This window comes from Canis aureus, chromosome 17 (genome assembly GCF_053574225.1).
Source record: "Canis aureus isolate CA01 chromosome 17, VMU_Caureus_v.1.0, whole genome shotgun sequence".
In the NCBI taxonomy this organism is placed as follows: Eukaryota; Metazoa; Chordata; class Mammalia; order Carnivora; family Canidae; genus Canis; species Canis aureus.
Window position 1 is genome coordinate 16,708,826 of NC_135627.1, and position 17,188 is coordinate 16,726,013.

Consider the following 17,188-nt stretch of genomic DNA (forward strand, 5'->3'; position numbering starts at 1 on the left):
TTGAATAGGATCCCTCTTAGGATTAGCTCCTCCCTGACAGTGAAAAGCATTTGGGGAAGATGAATGTCAGCTCTGTCACCCTCTAGTGCATCACCCTATGCATCCAAACAGTGATTCACTAAAATGTTAATTTGCCAGTTCCTTTTAAAAACTATGTACTATGAGAAATCTAAGAGAGTCAATACTTTAGAGCCTTTACGTGAAAAGTACCTTCTTTACCAAAAGAAATGTGAAAATATTTTCAAATCTGTCTGAATGCAGATTAGTCATGTGGTTTTGTGTCATTTAATCCACTGATGGGCCACTTTTATGAGTTTTAAGATCCCCTTTCAAGAGCCAAAAATTTCAGAGAGCTCCTTCCTCCACCATGATGCTATTTGGACATTTATTTATTTTGCTTACAACTGACAATGCCACCCATAGATACCAGCCAACACATGGATTAATTTTTCTCATCCACCTCCCCAGGTTAGATGGAAAACCTCAGATTAATCCACCCATGACAATTTACAATCTTCTCCATACTCATTATACTTATGGGCATTATATGACATGCAAAACCTCTGAGGCATGGGCAAGAACGAATCTCTCAATAAAGTGTCTGTTATTTATGTCAGAGTTCCAGTCAGGGCCCAAAATGCATTACACAAATACAGACTATTTCTCTATTTTCCTCATAACCGGAGGAACTATATCAATAATCAACCACAAGAGTTTAGACTTCCTGGTGTGAGTTCCTAAAATCCTTTACCCTAAATAGGAGGATAATGCATTAAAATTATATATTTGCTTTGTCTGATATCTTAGCCACTAGCCACATATGGCTCTTAAGCATAGGAAATATGGCTAGTCCAAAACTGTGATTTGTGGTAAGTACAAAATAGAAATTTGAGGACTTACTATAAGAAACATAAAATCCTCATTAATAACTTTTGTATTGATTACATATTTAAATGACAATGTTTTGGATATAATGGGTTAAAAATTCACTATTAAATGAGTTTTATCTGTTTCTTTTATTTTAATATGCTTACAGAACATTCTAAATTATATTTGTGGTTCCTATCATATTCCTTTTGGACAGCATTGCCATAGACCAAGGAGTTTTACATAAGGTTGCTGTATTCACACAAAAGCCTCAACTCTGGGGGTGGCAGTGCAAATTTACAGCATGGGCTTTTTGCCATAGAGTCCCAGGATCCTTATCTAACAAACAGTATAATAACCATACCTGTTTCTTGGGTTTAACATAATAATAAACTGACAATGTACAAAAAGTACTTAACATAATGGCTAGCATATTCAATAACTGTTAGCCTCCATTTACATTGGACAGGAAGAGATTTGATGATAGTGATGAAGTTATGATGACTTTGATGGGAAAAATTCTAGGCCTGTGCTTGCTACTATAGTTCATTTTGGCAGAAATAAACTTCTAGCTGTGTATATTATAAAGACGTTCTTAAAGATATTAAAAGGGGGGATTCTTTGGTGACCCAATACCAACAATAGGAGAGTTTCTTCCTTAGCTATTTGTTTGCTATTATTTGATCAAAGAATAGGGTCTACCTTATACTGATAGCTAACAGAAGGCTTAAAGGAAGGGTGGCACATTCAAATGCCAGGGAGTCAGTAATTACAAGTGAAGTTCATTTTTTAAAAATCTTAAATGTAGAAACTATTTGCCTATAAAATCTTCAGAATATATATACCCCCCCCCTCAAAATAAGCTTCCTACTATTTTTTTTCTTGAAAGATAGCCCTATTTGTCTTTCACTTTTAGTAAAGACACATGTAGAGAGAAACATTTTTCTATATGAGAAAAACAGCCAAACATTTTGATAGATGGCAAGCAATGCTGACTTCAGAATCAGGCCAACTACAGGTGTGATCAGAAGGGCATCAAACTAACCCATGAATGCTCAGCCACAAACAACTCAGTCTAAACATTCTCTAACTCTAGCCAATTTTTGCTATCCAGAACAGAGGGCCCAATTGGTGATATCTTCAGAAATTGTAGAAATTCACATTGTATGTTAATCCTCCCCATTTAAAAAATATTTGAAATCTTAAAGAATTCATACCAAGCAAAACATGCCCACGGGCCAGTTAGGACCAAGGACCACAAGTTTGCAGTCTGGCTTAGATCCAGGTCCAATGGGAAAGATTGCCCAAGAAGTTCTAATAACATTTATGTCCATATCTTTTTTTTTTTTTTCTTTTTGAGCAAAACAAAACAACACAAAGAAACACTGCTTCTAAGCTCTCTGGAGTACATATAAACTAGTCAGTAAATTTCAACAGTTAAATGCATGGTAAGGGAATCATGGAACTCTCATGTATCTTGGCATTCAGAGGGCAAAATGAGCTAAGCTAGAAGACACGCACACACATTTACACACACATAAACTACTTAAAATAGTTGTTTCCTTTTCTTAGCAAGAATGTCCAGGGGATGATTGTTCATGACAGATTCCTATATATATTGGTAGGAAACAAAGTCTTTAGGTGATCAAAGACTTCTTTAAGAAATAAGAGGAATTTTTAAACAAATGTTATTGATATGGGGAAATACGTCTCATGCTAAAGCAAAAAAAGTAATCTAATATAAAGTATTCCACATCATTTAACAATATGTAATATAAAGATACATTAGAAGTACAAAAGACTAGAAATACAAACTTTTGACATTGATTATTATAGAGCTAATCTTTGACGTTCATTGGGTAGTGGAAATTAGAATTATCTTATTTTCTTCTTCATGCACTTCTGGTTTTTCCACATTGTTTTTCTTTCTAGATAAGCACATAATGATCTTATAGTCAGAAAAAATATGCAAAAATGCATAAAATTATTTTACTAACTTACCAATAAAAATAAACATCTAGGTGATTCAACCTAGGGTAAAAATTTTATTTAAACTCTTGGTAATTTGAAGGAGGAAAAAATTTGGCTCAAGTGATTCATCAAATTATCTCATTTCCCCAATTCACTTGGTCCCATAATCACAAGACAAGTGACTAACTATAAACTGATCAAGAGGGAGAGCTTGAAGTCAGAGGTTTTAGAATGTATTCAACAATTGGTATATTGGACTGGAAGAAAGCTATTGCTTTAACAATAAAAAAAGAAATCTGCACAAATAAAAGAGACTTTCTATCTGGATTCTATTCCATCTTAACCAAAATGTCAGGGTACTTTTTTCCTACATTCCAAAATAGATATTTCTGATATTTTATGGAAATAGTATCATAAATATTTTATATAGTTATCTTCTGTCTACAAATGCAACAGGATATCATAAGGTTTGTCTTTTCAATAAAATGCTTTATTCCAAGTATAGTTAAATTCTCCTTGGCCCAGATTCTCTTTGAACACCAAAAACCTAAGAAGAAAGAAATGAGGATGTTTGCAGAGTGGCTGGTTCTCTGCTGTTGTTTAAAGCACTATAAAATCTTAAATTTCTTACTAACTGCTGTCCATTTTCATTGAAAAACAGTGAAATAAATGTTGCCTTATACCTAGATATATTTTCAGTACGAAATGTGTTTTTAGAAAGCCAGGAGCAAAAGAGGAAAGCTTTAACACCCATTATTTCTCAACTAATATATTTCTTTATGGAGAGACTTGTACTCCTAAGTACTATGAGAATAGTATACAGAATGATAATTTTCATAATTAATATATTTATGAATGTTTATTTATTTTTTTATTTATGAATGTTTAAAATGTTGAGTGAATGAGTTTTTCTGATTGCAAAATCCCATCCAGAATGAACACCAAAAAGTCTTCCTTCCTGACTTCTTAAGATATTACAAACTGAAGAGGATATGATTTCCATATAAAATCCTGCTATCTGCTGAGTATTAAATACAATATTGGCATTTTTGACATGCACACATTCCTGCAAGGACGAAATGGATTTTTAAAAATCAGTTTATGCCAGCTGCTTAAGTGTCAACTGATGTTAACTTGGGATATCTATTGATTTAGGCTACAGTTTTACTTACATCTGAATGTCAAAGTCACCATTATTCCATAACTGACACTGTGAACCGTCCATTTTCACTCTTGGCTCTCCAATTTAGACATAAGAAAATGCAGAGTTTCGACATTGTGTGGGATGATTGCTATTTTCTGAGCATCTGGGATTGATCCATTGTGTTTGCGCTATCACTCATCAAGACAAAGAGGTAAAATGCATACACATGAAGGGGAATAACCCTTGCTTGTAATCATGAATATAACAATGGAGAAAATGTATGGTATGTAATAATATACCGCCCATCTTTTACATAATCAAATATCTGCATGACCTAATACCTCATTTAAAAGAAAATACCAATATGTCATAGTTGTTACATAAGTCCTGCTTTACCATGTTAGCACTATTAATGCAATAGATCTGTCAAGCTTTATTAAAATTCTTTTTCATGTGTATCTTGGCTCATAAACCTCTACAGTGCACTCATATTGCCTCAGAGAATGTCCTTGTTACATTGAATCTCTGCAGATGGGACAGTAAAAGAGAAATTCTCCAATCTTTTAAGTTTGACCTATCATAGCACATAGCCCGCAGTGTCCCATCAGCACACTGGATGCGCTTTTGCATGTGTAAGTAATTACAACATGACTGTGGTTCAAATCTTGTTACACAGAACCTTCTAGTAGGGGAAGCATAGATGCTTTCAGAGATCCATATCCAAGAACAGAGTCAGCATTGACACTGGAATAAAGTGTCAGGTCTGTTTTTCTTTATGAACCATTTCAGAAGCAGCATTCTTTGAGTTACAGTACTAGAGCTTTATCCTTGGGCCTTTTTTTATTTGTGTTGTACCTTAATTGGCACATTTCACCAGTGGATGTTCCCTATTAGTAACAAAGACGTCCGCCTGCAGCACACGTTTTCCATGGCCCCAGAGGAGTTCTCGGACTTTTGGGGCAAAAGCAGACAGTAGATGTGCCAATCAAAATGGGTTTACAGGAGCCCAGGATGGTTGTGAAAACAGGGGATGTGCCGCAAGGGGAAAAGGCTGGATAAGGGAGCCACAAAAAGGAGTTAAAAGAAACCGTACACAGGAAGGAGAACCCCAAGACACACCGACAAAATCGAGCCAAGTAGATTATTTTGTATTCTTAGTATTATTCTAGAATAGTACATCTCAGACTATCCGAGGCTCAAATGATCTAGAAAGGCTTTGACTGGTTGTTTGATTCTTCCCAGTATGTTATGACCTGATACCTAATCCAACGGAGCCTAACTAAGATGCAGCTCACACCAGGGAGATTCTCCAGGCAAGTTCAACAATATTCAAGGAGAAGTCTACTGATGGTGTCTAGGATGCCGGGCAATATGAAATTGCTATCAGGATTTTTAAAACGCTTTCAATTTTTGTACATATCTTGTTGCAAAACCGTATCAGCCTGCTCATGAGCTCCAGTCCAGGGACCGTTCTTGGTTCAGCCTGTTCTAGAATGTGTAGTGGCAGAAGGAGTAACTTCTCAACCAGTTAAGAACTGCTTGCTAGTTAGTAACATCCACATGGCCAAATCCAAAGGTCTATTTGATCTGTGTCTTCCATTTGACTCTCTGCAACATCTCATACTGCTGATTACTCCATTTTTTGAGATTCTGCTCCCTTTACTTTCAGGACAATATGCTTTTCTGTTATGCTTTGATGTTTCATATGAAGGATCAGATTCCTTTCTTTCTCTAGCCAAATGTTACCATCCTTTGCTCACAAACATTTACAATGGTGGTGATTATCAAACCCATCAGCAGGCAGACAGCTGGTACTAAATGGGAACAAACTTTGTGCCAGGACCTGTGCTAGACGCTGGGGAGCCAGTCTGAGAAGATACACCAACTGTATACTTGCTGGTGTGTCTGTCTCTCTTGTGTGCTCTCCACTCTGCTCCACCTGTGTTGCCCCATGTCTCATACTGTTTATCTGAGCAATTGCAATAGCTTCCCATCCTTGTACCTGCCACCAGGCTCACAATCCAGATAACCATCCCCACGGACCATCTTTTCAAAGTGAATATCTGATCATATACTTGTCTTTCGAAAAATCAGTTACCCCTTGCCTTTGCCAAGACCTTCACATACTTTAACTTAAAATATGACCCAAACAATATGGTTCAAATCTACCTCCTGGCAATGTTTCCAAAACACCATGACCTTTCATGATTTGTGCCTTTGAACCATTTGGGCCCCTGGCAAGAAAGCTTTACATCCTTTCTCCTTCTGTAACTCCTATTCATTCTTAAAGTCTAAGTCTAACTATTACTTACTCTACAGTGCTTTTCCAATTTCCCAAGACAAAAGGGGACATGTATTTTTCTTGATTCACATAGTGTTCTGTACAGATAGATCTCTGCCTTTATCCTGATTTTTGCACCACACTTGAACATTCAGATGGTCTTTGATTTCCTCAAGAACGATGTTATTCATTATTTCCTGTTTCTTTTTTGTTTTGTTTTTAAAAGATTTTATTTATTCACTCATGAGAGACACACACAGAGAGAGGCAGAGACACAGGCAGAGGGAGAAGCAGGCTCCATGTAGGGAGCCCAACGTGGACTTGATCCGGGGACTCCAGGGTCACGCCCTATGCCAAAGGCTGGCGCTCAACCGCTGAGCCAGCCAGGCATCCCTATTTCCTGTTTCTTATAGAACAATGCCTGACATACAGTAAGTGCCCAGCATACATTTGTCCCTCAAAAATACTAGAATGCTTCTAATCACAGAAAATTCTTTTTTTAATTATTCAGGCAAAATAGTCATGCACAAAATTGTTAGTGAAATAGTTTTTTTTTTCTAAATTTATTTATGATAGTTACACACAGAGAGAGAGAGAGAGAGAGAGAGGCAGAGACACAGGCAGAGGGAGAAGCAGGCTCCATGCAGGGAGCCCGACATGGGATTCGATCCCGGGTCTCCAGGATCGCACCCTGGGCCAAAGGCAGGCGCTAAACCGCTGCGCCCCCCCAGGGATCCCTAGTGAAATAGTTTTTATTCAAGAGTTCAGTTTAGGTCTCCAGCTTAATTTCTAGGTATTTATGGCTTTGTGCTTTATGTCTCGGCTACCTGCACACATCAGTTGGTTTTATCCCTCTGTGCTTCTGCTCACTGCTGCCTTTGCCTAAAGCTTCCTTTGCGGTGCCAGATGCCTTCATCATCTGCCCAATGCCCATGCATCCATCAACATGTGGTTTAGGCTTTTATGTCCCTGAAAGTTTCACAGCATGTGAGATTAGGCTAGATGCCTCTCTTTTCTGTTCCCAGAACATTTATTGCATAATTCTCTCAGCATACATTGATACTGTATATGTGAGTGTGTGTGTGTGTGTGTGTGTGTGTGTGTGTGTGTCTCCCTCTCTCTCTGACTTCCCAATTAGTATTTGCAAATATGTTAACTTGGTTGGTCATGCCATTTCAAGAATTTACAATAGTACTTTACATATAATACAAAATGAACAAGTGTTTATCAGTGAGAGTGGAACTAAATCTCCAACATGGCTCCACTTTTACAAGAATCCATATTTAGATCAGATAAATATTGGGATATTATAACCACCCCATCTTGGACTATAGAGGAGAGGAAGACAATATCTGTTAAGTACAGTAAAGGTAGAACCGTGGTTCCCAGACTTTTCCTAGCTACGCTGTATTTAGACAGAATTAAGGAATTTGTTAACTTCTCCTTTCAATATGAATAAACTTGCATAACCAAATTCAATAGGGAGAAATGTGCTTGTTTTAATGGAATTCCAGTAGATAGTATAATTTTAAAATAAAATAGTCTAACTGGACAGCCCCGGTGGTTTAGCGCCCTCTGCAGCCCGGGATGTGATCCAGGAGACCAGGATGGAGTTCCACGAAGGGCTCCCTGCATGGAGCCTGCTTCTCCCTCTGCCTCTCTCTCTCTCTCTTTCTCTCTCTCTCTGTCTCTATGAATAAATAAATAAAATCTTTAAAAAATAGTCTAACTTAAGCATAGGTATTAGAAAGAGACACAAGCTACAAAAAGAATAACAAAAAGAATACACAAATAGCTTTTTAAAATAAAAGATTTATGTATTTTAGAGAGAGAAAGAGAGGGAGAGCTGTGGGAGGGAGAGGCAGAGGAAAAGGGAGAGAGAGAATCTCTCTTTTTTAAAGATTTTATTTATGTATTCATGAGAGACAGAGAGAGGCAGAAACATAGGCAGAGAGAGAAGCCGACTTCCTGCAAGGAGCCTGATGCAGGACTCGATCCCAGGACCCCAGGATCACGACATGAGCCAAAGGCAGATGTTCAACCACTGAGCCACCCAGGCATCCTGGAGAGAGAGAATCTCAAGCAGACTACCACTGATTGCAGGGCCCATCTTGAGACTCAATCCCAGGACCCTTTGATTACAACTTGAGCTGAAACCAAGAGTCAGACATTTAATCGACTGAGCCACCCAGGTGCCCCTTGATAAGTTGATTGTAGATTTTGGATACTAACTCTTTATGAGAATGTCGTTTGTAAATATCTTCTTCCATTTCATAGGTTGCCTTTTAGTTTTGTTGATTTCCTTTGCTGTGCAAAAGCTTTTTATCTTAACGAGGTCCTGATAATTCATTTTTGCTTTTGTTTCCCTTGCCTCTGGAGACGTGTCCAGTAAGAAGGTGCTGTGGCCAAGGTCAAAGAGGTTGCTGCTTTTGTTCTTCTCCAGGATTTTCTTGATTTCCTGCCTCACACTTAGGTCTTTCATCCATTTTGAACTTATTTTTGGATGGTGTAATATACAGAGTGATCCAGTTTCATTCTTTTGCATGTAGCTGTCCAGTCTTCCCAACACCCTTTGGTGAAGAGATGGTCTTTTTCCCACTAAATATTCTTCCCTGCTTTGTTGAAGATCAGTTGACCATAGAGTCGTGGGTCTATTTATGGATTTTTTTTCTGTTCTACTGATCTGTGTGTCTGTTTTTGTGTCAGTACCATACTGTCTTGATGACTAGAGCTTTGTAATAGAGTTTGAAGTCTGGAATCATGATGCTTCCAGTTTTGCTTTTCTTTTTCAAGATTTGGCTTTTTGGGGTCTTTCATGGTTCCATACAAATTTTAGGATAGTTTGTTTTAGCTCTGTGAAAAATGCTGGTGGCATTTTGATAGGGATTGCATTAAATGTGTAGATTACTTTGGGTAGTACCAAAGTGTTTCAATTATAATGGGACTGTCTCTCTTAGTTACCTAAACCCCTCGGTAGTATATGGCATGCTATTCTTGAGGGGAAATGTTCTTTTTTTCTTCTGACACTAGGACTTTTTTATATTATTGTGATTTCCAGAGCTGATGACAGCACCTCCACAATGGTAAAATTCATACATTTTTCAATGAATTACATTAATAAGCTATTTTCATTGTTAGGGCTCCTAGTACTAGTATTTTGTTACTATTTTTATCATGAAATTATTTATTTATCAACTGTAAGTACCTTCTAAATATAATATCTACACCATCATCATAAAAGCAGGCATCATGTATTATTTATGTTGACTTAAAAGTTGTAAATATAGAAGCATTATTGATCATTTCAAACGGCTTACCTATTCTTCCTAACACTGTGTGTTACTGAAGTAACCTCATTGAATAATCATCAATTACAGAAGAAAATACACTAACCCCAGAAAAACTATAAAAAGATTTCATTCACCTAAGCCCTTTCTGTGGTCCTTTTCATTTTTGGATGACTGCACAAAAGTTAACTCCAATTAAAAGATCACCATAAAAGGGACAAGACAAGTGAGTCAGATGATAACTCCAATAGGCAATCTTACTTTATATCTTAAATTTTTTCCCCAAAGCAAAAGCTAAATAGAATACAATTTCTCTTGTAAATGATATCCACGGTAAATTCTTCACAATGGTTTTCTAGTATGATCAGAGAATGCTCTTAATGGATGTATTTCAGAGCCTTCATTTCATCAAATTTGAGGATAAATTTTTTCAGTCTTATAGTCCATCAACCACATTTATTGAAAATTGACTTTGTGTTTATTGCTTTTTAGGCATTGCATTATTAATGCAAAGCTGTTTACTCAAGTGGAGGAACCAGTTATGAGGTTCTTCATGCAAAAACAACAATCTGTGTAGCAGACATGGCAGGTGTCTACTGATGAAAATATTCTAGCTTCCTAAAGACTAAAAGCGAGACTTTCTTTTCAAAGTCATCATCCACAAGAAAGAAGGATTTTAGGTAAATGGATGGATGGATGGATAGGTTGACAGATAGCTTACACAGACAGAAAAAATGAGACATGTCAATAGTTGGCAATAGCACAAGTTCTATGGATCTCAGCTCTACTATCTATGCAACTGTCTGGAATGAATCATTGAAATGACTTGCATAGGTGATGAGGTTATATTGACATAATTTACAGGGTTTATTCATAGAAGTCACTTTTATTAAAGCAGAAAGGTAGGAAATCACATCTTCTTGGTTTAAATGGCATCAAAATGGACCAGTGAAAACACAGAAGTAATTTCTATGTTTGTCTTCATGATAGTTGAGGCAGACAACCTGTTAACATCTCTTTATGCAGGCCTTTGGCTGTGTGCTTCACAGTGTGTGACAAGCTGGCATCTGTGTTTCCAGTCACAAATGGGTATATACAAGGGAAGGGAGGTGGTGTTTTAATAAAGGGGCAATGCTAAAAAATAGTCTAGATTATTTCTCTCCAGGCTACTACATTATCAAAATTTGCTTTTATCTTCATTTGAGAGCTTTGTCTTCCATGACTCCTTGATATCATTCGGCACCATATGGGGCATGGAAAGTGAATGGTTAGCAAATCACAAATAGCAGTAAATCTGATAAACTAATGAGAGTAGCTCAGGAACTTGATCATATCTGCACAGATGAAGAGAATCAGAGAGGAGCAATGGGAAAGTCTTTCCAAAAAGACATGATCTTTTTCATTAAAATGGTTTTAAATCCACTCCTGACCACACACATAGCCCAGAGCTTAAGAAACAGTATGCTATCAATAACTTTAGAAACCCCTGTATATCCCTCCTTTACAATATTTCCAAACCTAACCCCCAAAGGTAATGACCATCTGATGTTTGTGTTTATAATTTAAAAACATTTTCTCACATATATTTTTATTTCTAAATACTATATTGCTTTTACATTATTTGAATTTTATATAAATTATATGTATTCATTGGTGATTTTTTTTTCTCTCAAAATGAGGTCTCTGTGTTTCATCATGAGTGTGGCTATAGTTCACCTATTTTCAATGCCTCATAAATTCATGGTGTAAAGAGATCATGATATATGAAGATGGGACATCTGTGATCTTTTTACTTTTCATGTTATTGCAAACAATGCTGCTATTAATGTTCTTTTACCTATCTACCTGTACACATATGTTGTACCTACCTGTTTCATTCCAGGGGTAGAATGCAGTTTTAGCGCATGCATTTTTTCAACGATACAGATATTTTCAAATGGTTATCCAAAGTGAACATGCCAATTTATACTTCTATCAATAAAGTACGCAAGTTACCAAAACTCCTTATTTTGTCAATACCTGGCAGTCTCAAAACTAGTCATTCAAAGAGAAAATGAATCCTGCCTAACTGACCACAGATATTCACTCCAGAATCATTTAACACTTCTAAGAACAAGATCTCCAGTTACAGTTACTTAAAATTAACTAGCTCCATTCCATGTCTAGAAGAAGACAAGGCTTTTATCTATAAGATGGCAAGATAAATTTAAAAAATAATTGTGTTGATACCTACAAATTATTCTTCTATTTTTCTGGTAAGAAAATTCCCTATAATATCATGTCAAAACATTTGTGTCAAATGGCTGTGTTTTGCCAAAGAGATAAATTTCCCAGTCAAAACAACTAATTAGAAGCTATTAATGACATCTTCTCCAAGATTTAAGAAGCCACTGGAAGAGAAAAGGAAACTGAAAGAAAAAAGTATTCTTCAAACCAAGATGCAGGAGATAACCCAGTTTGTTGATCTCTATTTGGGAATATTGCCTTGAATTCCTTACCTCTTCTGCAATCATTTCACCAACTCTAAATCACTCAAGTAACAGACCATAGAGAGGCTTCAGATTTATGAAAGGCTTAAACCTCCAACACCATTCTTGCTTCTCCTCTTCATATATTTAGCCCTTGTAATATTTTATTCTTAATACAAAAAGTAGTTTGGGTGCTGAAAATTGTCAGCACACAGATAATCCTAGTAGATCTATTTCTGGTTTAGTCAGCTACAGACCATCTGGTAATCATTAAGTGAAAAAGTTCATTGGTAAAAATACTTAAATCCCTGAGTCATAAATTATTTTAAGCCATATATCTCTATCTATATATCTCTCTCTCTTTTTCTCTCTCTGCTTATCTTTCTACTAGAAGGTGGTGCCCAGATGTCAGCATGGGATTTATGATTTGAGTAGATTAGGATTCATGAAACTCAGGCCAGACAAGCCAATATCTGCATAGAATAGTCAACATTCCGTGGTTAAATGACCACAAACTACATCACAAACCCACAGCAGTTGCTCAGCAAATGAATATTGACCATGCAAGGATCAGGAGAAGCATGATCTCAGTGTTACAGAGTACATCTCTCATCATGTCCAGAAAAAAAATTAGAAGTCATAGTCTATTGGTGGTTGCTCCATGATGTCAACCTCCACGTCAGGACGATTAGTTGGTTATATTTTGATCTGCAAAGACCGCAGACTGAGATAGTCACGGAATGATAACTGCCCATCTCTGGTGAGTTGTTAATGCCACATTCTGAGAATCAGCAAGCAGCCTCCTCTGAGGCTTTTTAGATACTTCGCCAGAAAATACTCTCTTATTGCACCAGAATGTCCCCAGGCCAAAATATATGCACTAAACATTATTCACATTCAGCCAGAATCAAAGTAAACAATCAAGGATGATGCATATATCAATCCATGCTTTGAATTTCTTACCTTGTGTATTTTAAAAGCTGGTTGTGTGTTTCATTCTTCAACAAAAGCAAAGGCTTCAATTTGAAGCTTCTGTAACTAAAGTTATATCTTTTTTTTTCTTTACAAAATAACTGCTGAAGAATATGTGGGATACATATTTATTTCTTGTACTTACCTATATTTTACAGACTTTCCCAAGTGATCATATTTCCTCTTGCTATTCCACCTGGCTAATTCCTTATTAATCCACTTTTGGGACTCTAGTTGCTTTCATATCTAGAACATTGTTGATTTTCAATTTAAAAAAATCATTGTTTTTGATTCATATGACCTTTATATTATTAAGTCCCATGTGATTATCCTTTCTAGAGCTTTCTTGAGAATAGTCTTTCCATATGCTCACATAAACTCGGTAGGAACAGGTATTTTAAAAGTGGATTGCTATGAAATTTACAAATAGTGCCATGGAGAAATATTTTTAAGGGTATACACAGTCTTCATGCCAAGATATAAATATTGAGGATATCAAAGTGGAGAAAAAAGAAACATGGCGGGATGGTACCAGTCGTTATGATAAATATGTGGCTCTGTGCCACACCCCTGTACTAAGAAAGTAGTTTTTGGCATTAATCTTTGCACAAATATGACCTTTTGGAGTGACATAATACCAGATTTCTGTTATGCATTGTTTTTACTTTACCTCTTAGAGTAATCATCTTTCAGTTTATTTGTTGGACTGACCTCATAAATGGGCAGGCCCATCTCATAAGAACAGTTCATTGTCAAAGAAGAATTTAAACAAAGGCAAATATCTTGTACACAGGAAATAGTCAATGTTTAACGAAAGCAATGGAGTAAGACCCCTTGTATTAAAGATTTAGAGATGTCCTCAAGGAAAGACATGATGTGTATTAGTGATTTATCTTACTTATAAACCCAGCGCAATACATGGCATTGAATTACAAAGCTAATGGATGACAAAAGGAATTCTCCACCAGAATCTATACTGTGTATTCCTTATTCCTCTCTAATCCAGTTCTACAGGTGTTAGCAAAGGGTTCTTCCTCCACTACTAAGGAATTTGGCTACTGTTACAAGAGTGATAAAGGAGAAGAAATGCCAAGAGCTGGTGTTCTGAACTGCAGCTTGTCTCTACTTGCAGACTTCGTGAAGACTATCACTTGGTGACTTCCTAGAGAATTATAACCTCCGGGTGGACTGTTTCATGACTATTTATCATTCTTAAAACTCTGATCACAAGTGCCAAGCAGTCATGGTTACAAGACACCTGTTTCCACACAATTCCTGATAAAAACTTCTCTGCTATATTGCTGATACATATTGACATTATGTTCCAAACATGGAAGGGATTGAAATCTTGTCTTCTCTCACACAAAGCAAGAAAACAAAACAAAACAAAACAAAACAGGATTAAACATTGCCATTTATCTGACTTCTCTAAGAGAAAGGAGCATTGTAAGGGAGAACTTTCACCTCGATTTTTTAAAAACAGTTGTTTTGTAAACAGAGCAAAAGAGGAAGACCAATTAGAAAGACAGCAGATTTTCAATTACCTTGGAAACTCGGTTTGCAACTTCTCTGCCCACGGTGAGCCCCTGGACAAAAGTCCGGGCAGCGATGAAGGCACGGGTGACCTGAATTTTCAGTTTCCGGGGTACATCTCCAAATGGCTTCAGCTGGTCTGTGTATTTGCTCACACATTCCAGGTAGTCCTCGCTGAAGTGATATTGTGGGTTTATCAGCTGAAACATCCGTTCCAGGAGCCGAGCCCAGAAGTCATTGAGCATCTCCTCCAGATTTACATTGCCCCCGGTATAATATCTTTTTAGCTCCGTGAAAAGGTCCTGGAACACTTCTGAATTCTGCATGTACAGCATTCCGTAGGTCCGTACAAACATATCATTCAGTGACTTTTCCGCATTCTCCAGGAGCTCTCGGAAAAATTCTGCAAATAAAACAAGAAAACAGTCATAAATTGGTGAGATCTAGAATGCCCAACACATCTACTTAACTTAGAAACAACTCTTTCTAAAGATTCTGTTCATACAAATATTTATCCTGTGATTGAGGTATCAATGAGCCAGTGATGATATTTTACATAAGATTTGCCCTACATCTATGAACTTCTATGAGTCAAAGAAAACAGAAGACCACATGATCTCCACTTGAAAGAATATCTGCTAACATTAGGAGTATACTATTTATTTTTTTAAGATTTTATTTATTTATTCATGAGAGACACACACAGAGAGAGGCAGAGACACAGGCAGAGGGAAAAGCAGGCTCCACGCAAAGAGCCTGATGTGGGACTCGATCTCGGATCTCCAGGATCATGCCCTGGGCCGAAGGCAAGTGCTAAACTGCTGAGCCACCCAGGCTGCCCAGGAGTATACCATTTACTACTAACTCCAATGTCGCTGGATTCTTTTATCACTTACTGCTAAACTTTAGAAAATCTTAATTTAAGAAACTCAAATCAAAATATGTTGCAAAGTATTGTCCTTAACATAATAACAAATGCATACCGATAAAAACTTTTGCTCCAGCCTATTTACAAATCTATTTGTAACACCAAATTCAATTAAATTGCTGTTATTTGGAATAGCTCATAAATGGGATATTTAAATTAATGTAATATTTTGGACTCTTTGTAGTTGCTATATATAGCAATCAATTATCAGTGTTCAGAGATTCATAATGCAATTAAATTCACTTAATACCAAAGCTCTAATGAACATAATTTAGTTTGCCATAATGAATCAGAAAGTTATGAAGTACTTTGCATTATCATTATAAATATAAACTATCATTTTATAGAATTTGAATAAAATATAGGCAATTGGGTTTTCTGCCTAAGAAGTTCTAAATGAAAAAGAGTACACCAAGAAATGAACTCTGCAAAAAAAAAAAAAAAAAAAAAAAAAGAAATGAACTCTGCTATCCTGCAACAGAACTTGAATGTTAGTGGGCTCACTTGCAGGATGCAAGAAATTAGGAATTAATGTCACTGGGTAACGTTAGCCAGTTTGGGCCTCATATTAGGTTCCCCTGAGACATACTTCATGTATGTACGTAAGGACACCCACCCATCTGCACAAATGAGCCTCAGTAGAGTAAGCTCAAGTTTTATCCCATTTGGAGAATGTGATTTGGGGTGAAGAAAAGGCTAAGAAGTGGTAATGCCTCTGAGTTAATGAATCCAAGTTCCCAACATCAGAGGATTCAGCTTTACCTCTCATATTTCTCTTTGTTCTCTGATACCATGTCCCCTTTCAGCTAATGCAAGGACAAAGCAAGTCCAGGACACTTCAAGGAATCAAAGTAGGAAAACAAAAACAAACAATTTCTTTTTTTCTGGAACCTTGGAGGGTTTTCTCCTGAGATATAGAAGGAAAAAGCCATGAATCTCTCTATAGCTTCCTTGGAAGTTACACCTCATTTCTGCTTTATCAGAAGACCTTGATTTAGCTACTTCAATTCTGAATAATAGAACACTGAACCACTCTTCTGATCATTAAATGTTGCCTGTAATAATAAAGATTATTTTATAGTAGTTTTCAAATAAAACCAAAGCATCAAACCTTAAAAAGGACTGTAGTCACATGTTTACCTTCTTACTATAAAAGAATATACTTTCCTAATCATAGAAATTCTGTTGCTACAATGGCAGCAATAAGTGAGGGATTTCCTAAGTCATGGTTTATTAACCTAATGTGATCTTGTACAAGTCACTCCATATTTTTCATCTTAATTTTTCCCAAATGTAAAATCAGGCTAAACATTACTAAACCTCCCTAATCGTCAAGGATTCAGTATGGAAAATCAGTATTGATGCAAATAGGGTAAATTTTTCAAAAATTTCAAAGAATCAATTAATCAAAAATATTTATTTATGCTATATGTCTATGTTATTTAGTATTTTATGTAATCAAGAACACTTTAGAACTTTTTAGAAATACTAGTTACCTAGTTTGTCCTAACATGGAAATATTAAATGATCGATATTAATACTAAAGTATAAAAATACCATATTATAACCTTTCATTCCTGCAACCAAGAATGAAAATAGCTTGGCCTTGTTGATAGAGGAGCAGGGTGAAAGGTGTTAAAGATTGTGAACGAAACTAAAAAAGAATGGAAAAATCACTGAATTGAAAAATACTAATATAATGAGACTGGAAAGTGGATTCTAATCATGAGCTCAGGA

General features: G+C 36.4%; 1 protein-coding gene and 1 long non-coding RNA gene across 7 annotated transcripts in view; one reads left to right on the plus strand and one right to left on the minus strand.

Annotated features, from left to right (window-relative positions):
- Nucleotides 1–17,188, minus strand: part of GPC6 (glypican 6) — a 1,085,955-nt gene that overhangs the window by 518,994 nt on the left and 549,773 nt on the right. For both annotated transcript variants that reach the window (XM_077855187.1, XM_077855188.1), the window contains exon 3: nucleotides 14,535–14,926. In XM_077855187.1, the coding sequence (XP_077711313.1) occupies nucleotides 14,535–14,926 (392 nt within the window). The remainder of the gene's footprint in view (nucleotides 1–14,534; nucleotides 14,927–17,188) is intronic.
- The window catches only part of LOC144287829 (uncharacterized), a 54,447-nt gene continuing 49,832 nt past the window's right edge, over nucleotides 12,574–17,188 (plus strand). For all 5 annotated transcript variants that reach the window (XR_013355581.1, XR_013355583.1, XR_013355584.1 and 2 more), the window contains exon 1: nucleotides 12,574–12,778. This is a non-coding gene — a long non-coding RNA (uncharacterized LOC144287829). The remainder of the gene's footprint in view (nucleotides 12,779–17,188) is intronic.